Source organism: Bactrocera tryoni, unplaced genomic scaffold (genome assembly GCF_016617805.1).
Source record: "Bactrocera tryoni isolate S06 unplaced genomic scaffold, CSIRO_BtryS06_freeze2 scaffold_11, whole genome shotgun sequence".
NCBI classification, from domain to species: domain Eukaryota; kingdom Metazoa; phylum Arthropoda; class Insecta; order Diptera; family Tephritidae; genus Bactrocera; species Bactrocera tryoni.
Window position 1 is genome coordinate 4498976 of NW_024395824.1, and position 4166 is coordinate 4503141.

Consider the following 4166-nt stretch of genomic DNA (forward strand, 5'->3'; position numbering starts at 1 on the left):
GCTCTTTATTCATGATCCTCATTATTATTGGGTCTAATTATTGAATCCGCATCGAAATCGAATTCGTTGCGGAAAGAATTTTCGATCGAAAATGTTCATGCGATCAATGATGCCGTCGATAACCTGCTTACCATACCTTAAGTAAAGTGCGTTATCAACAAGTTTGAAAAATGAAATAAATCGTCTTAGCTTTTTGGTTCGTTTTTGCATTATATTTGCATTATATTTAAGTGATAGTAATGATGAAAATAGTGTAAACATTCGTCGTTAGCGCAGAAATTTGAAGAACATTTCAAAAGACGTGTTGGAAATGGATGACTATAACTGAGTTGAACTATTTAACATTCTATTTACATAGTATGTATGTTTGTACATGCGCAGTTTCATCAAACACTTTCGGATCAACAAAAGGGCAATTATATACATTTTGGGGCAATGCGAAAATCACTTTTTTTGGGAAAATCCTTTAGCTATGTCTGGGTGCAACTTCATAATATCCACCAGTACTTCCAATAGATTTTTGTTGGTGTGTTTTTGTTTCTTTTCTCTAAATTTCACATTTATAACATAATTTAATGCGTTCTCAGGTATTTTTTTACATAAATACTTACAAATACTCCATTTTTGCCAATTTACGCAGTTCACTGATCAACGGATAGATTTCGACAAATATTTGCGATTTTGCGGTTTCAATGATTTCGAAGTTAGCGCCATCTATTAGCCAAGGAATGTATTTTATGGAGTCGGCAAGTAAGTTCAACTGCATTAAAAACTTAATTTTCGATACGGTTTCAATAATTTCAATGTAATAATTTTCGATCGAATTGTCAAGTTTTATGATCGAAACGGATTCAATAATTAGACCCATTAGTTTTGTATTTATTGAGGTATTTGCATTAAATTTTAAAAATAAATACTAACGCTCTAAAGAGCGTAACGTGCACAACTGTGTTTAAACATGCTTTGAAGTATATAAAGTGTTGAGAAATTCGCCTACGACTTTAATGAATACATACTATATGTATACGTGTGAAATATTAATACGAAATTTATTCAGTAATTGTTGTTAACTTACATTCTCCCACTCTCTCTCTAATCCCCTTCAGTTATTGGTAAATCGCTCACTTTTTTCACCCATTCCGTTTTTGCGTGTGTGTTGTCTGTGTGGAAAACACCGACACAAGCAACTCGATTGTATTCTGTTAAAGCCTCCATTCGAAATCTTCGAAACAGTATCGGACTTTACAATTGGGACATTAGGGTAATTCAGAATCTTGTGCATCAGAGTTTGCAAAATTATGCAATTACAAATATTTTCCATCAACAATGAACGTCTTTTTTGTGGTTTCTTCGCAACCCTTGCAAACACCACTAATTCACAGCTGATCGGTGAAGAAAAACATTGTTAGTAAACAAAACAAAAAATTTTAAGGTAAGAAATATTTTTATGCGGAATTTCAGTAAATAACAATCGAAAGTGATGATGACGCAGTGGATGCAGTTTTAGATGACTGATGGCCGACAATATGTCTGTTGTTATCGAATGTCGTCGACGAGTTTACAGCACAATACCTATGTCAGACATATGGCTTTCAGTGCAGTAGACGAATTTCTTTGTAGTCCCTAAACCTTTGCGATAACTTTTAGTTTTACTTACTTGCCCCTTTTCGTGGTAAATTATATAAAATAAAATTTAAATTAAAATTTTTTCCCATATAACAGCGAATCAAAGCGTGCACTTACTTTTTAATATGCCGTTTTGTTTTGTTCAATCAGCAGTTTCTTCTTCTTCGTTGCCCTTGGTTACGGCATTGCCAGCCGTTAAAAAAGCAACTTAGGTTTTAGGACAAAGCACTGAACATGCACTGATAAGTATTACCAACTATTTTTTGAGAAATCCTAAAATTTTGAGAACGCCTTCAAAATTCAAAAATGAGGAGCCCCCGCTACTGGACCGATAAAAAAATTGTGAAAATTCCGGCCAATATAAAAAAGGCGGAAATCTGAACAAGTGCAGAACAGTGAAACTGTCAATATTTTTTGTAAACTGGGCACAAAAATTAAGGAGCTCGAAACTATAATGTCTATCAGAGACATATAAATCAAGCTATGCGTGACCTTGAAAACTGCATAACAGCCTGGACAAGGCTGAAAATCCAGAGAATAAAAGAGTTATGGTAGGGAAAGCGTAGCAATTATCCCCTATTCGCAGACAGAGAAAAGTATACGCCAAAGAGGATATATGAATTATCAGGTTACTTACCACCAACCAAAACACCTAAAAATAAGAACGATAAAGCGCAGGCGTTATATAGTGAGGTCACTAAGATTGTTCCGAAAGACAGTTCTGGAGATAAGTCCGCATCCGAGAGGAAGACGGTTGAAAAAAGAATTTGGTCGAAACCAGACGTTATTATTTTAACCAAGAAAGACAGAGTATCATATGCCGACATTCTGAAGAAAATTACATGTGATAGAGGCCTTGAGGAATTGGGCACAAACGTAAGGCACATTAGAAAAGTCCTCAAAGGAGACCTGTTAATAGAATTAACTGTTAATAGAACAAACACGACATTTTCGAAAGTGCCCTAGAGGGAGTGATTGGAGAGATGGCTGCAATAGAGCCCAAAACACACATTGTCACTATAATGTGCAAGTACCTGGAAGAGATAGCCACCCCGAAGAAATTCGCGACGCATTACAAAAGGAGTGCGGATCTTAGAATATAGGGCAAGCAAATATCAAATTAGGCAAAGTAAAGATCGAGTGGTCGATTTGTCAAATATGGGACTATTCCCTTGTTTTTCGCTGTTACAGATGTCTCCATAAAGGTCCTCTCTTTGCACACGTTGTGGAAGCGCGGGACATGTATCAAAAGTACGCACAAAAACACCGACTTGCGAAGACTCATTTTATCAATATTAGAGTGTTTATTACAATGCAGTTTTTAATACAATAATAAATAGTTTTATTATAGAATTCAAGGCTTATATTATAGGAGTTTAAGTTAGTATTAATAAAAAACAAAAACTAAACACAACAAAAACTAATTCGCTTAAACTAAAAATACTCTCGTTTTTTCGCGTAAAGGTAAGGTAAACAGTGGCGATAACCGTTGTTTGTTTTTAATACTTATTTCGGGGAAGTGCCAAAGGAACATTCCCCCCCTTGGAACCGCAAAACCTGAAAGTTTCACTTGTTTGCTAGAAAAATATTCTCTGCATTAAAAAAATGAAAATACAACAGTGACACTCTTCTCACCAAATACACTGTGGAAATCACAACAAGATACTATCATAAATTGTATTATATGACCTGTCTAAACTTATTTAACCCTTTTCTGGGCGACTCACAGCGGAAGTACTAAATTCTGAATTGAGAAAGAGTCGAAGTCTTGAGTACAGTATGAGACATATATGCCCCAAAGATATGTAGAATTAATGGGGCGTTCGATAGTCGCAAGCGGCATTGTGTCTATATGTTTTTCGTAGTTCGTGGTGTCACCTAGCGTCAGTTGACACCATGAACCACAAATTGCGGGCATATATGCCTCATACTGTACAATTGGTACTATTGAGTATAAAAACACTCGACGCATGGTAACGCTTATCTCGCCCAAAACGCCTCAACTTGACTGTCCAATAGAATCACGCTATGCCCAGCTGAGCGGAATCATCTATATAGTAACTATAAGTTGCCCAAGTTACCCATTTCATTTTCGTCAATTTCTGTGAAGTTATACCTTATCCTAGAAAATAAAGTGCCGAATTTTGAATATCTAAAATGGTAAGTATCGATGTTGTTTCGATTTTACTGTTCATTTTTGTGCGTGGTGAAATTTCACTAACATTCAAACGAGTGTTTACATAAAAATTGAGGTTAGGTTTGTTTATTCGACAATAGTAGTAACCAATTTTGCATATAGAACCCGAGTTTTAACTTGCCCTCGTCCTCAGAACCCGGCGATTCCCGACGATAACAGCTGATCCGGAAACGCCTGGAAATCAGGCACGGAAATTTTCCCGGCTCTGTCGGGAAATGTTCCCGATTTTTCTTCACATTTTGTAGAAAAAAAATATTCGGCCGGGTTCGAACCCTAGGGTGGGGAAGTGACCTCCCAGCTTAACCACTTCGCCACGGGCGACTTTGAAATGTAGATCTCAAAT

At 36.3% G+C, this 4166-nt stretch overlaps 1 protein-coding gene across 1 annotated transcript; it reads right to left on the reverse strand.

The window, feature by feature from the left end:
- Window positions 1-259: 259 nt before the first annotated feature.
- Window positions 260-896, reverse strand: LOC120779900. Its single transcript, XM_040112248.1, has 2 exons — window positions 612-896; window positions 260-547 (listed from the first exon to the last, which is right to left on the reverse strand). Exons 1-2 carry the CDS (start codon window positions 866-868, stop codon window positions 445-447), a joined length of 360 nt encoding a protein of 119 aa, XP_039968182.1. The 5' UTR covers window positions 869-896; the 3' UTR covers window positions 260-444.
- Window positions 897-4166: the final 3270 nt, after the last annotated feature.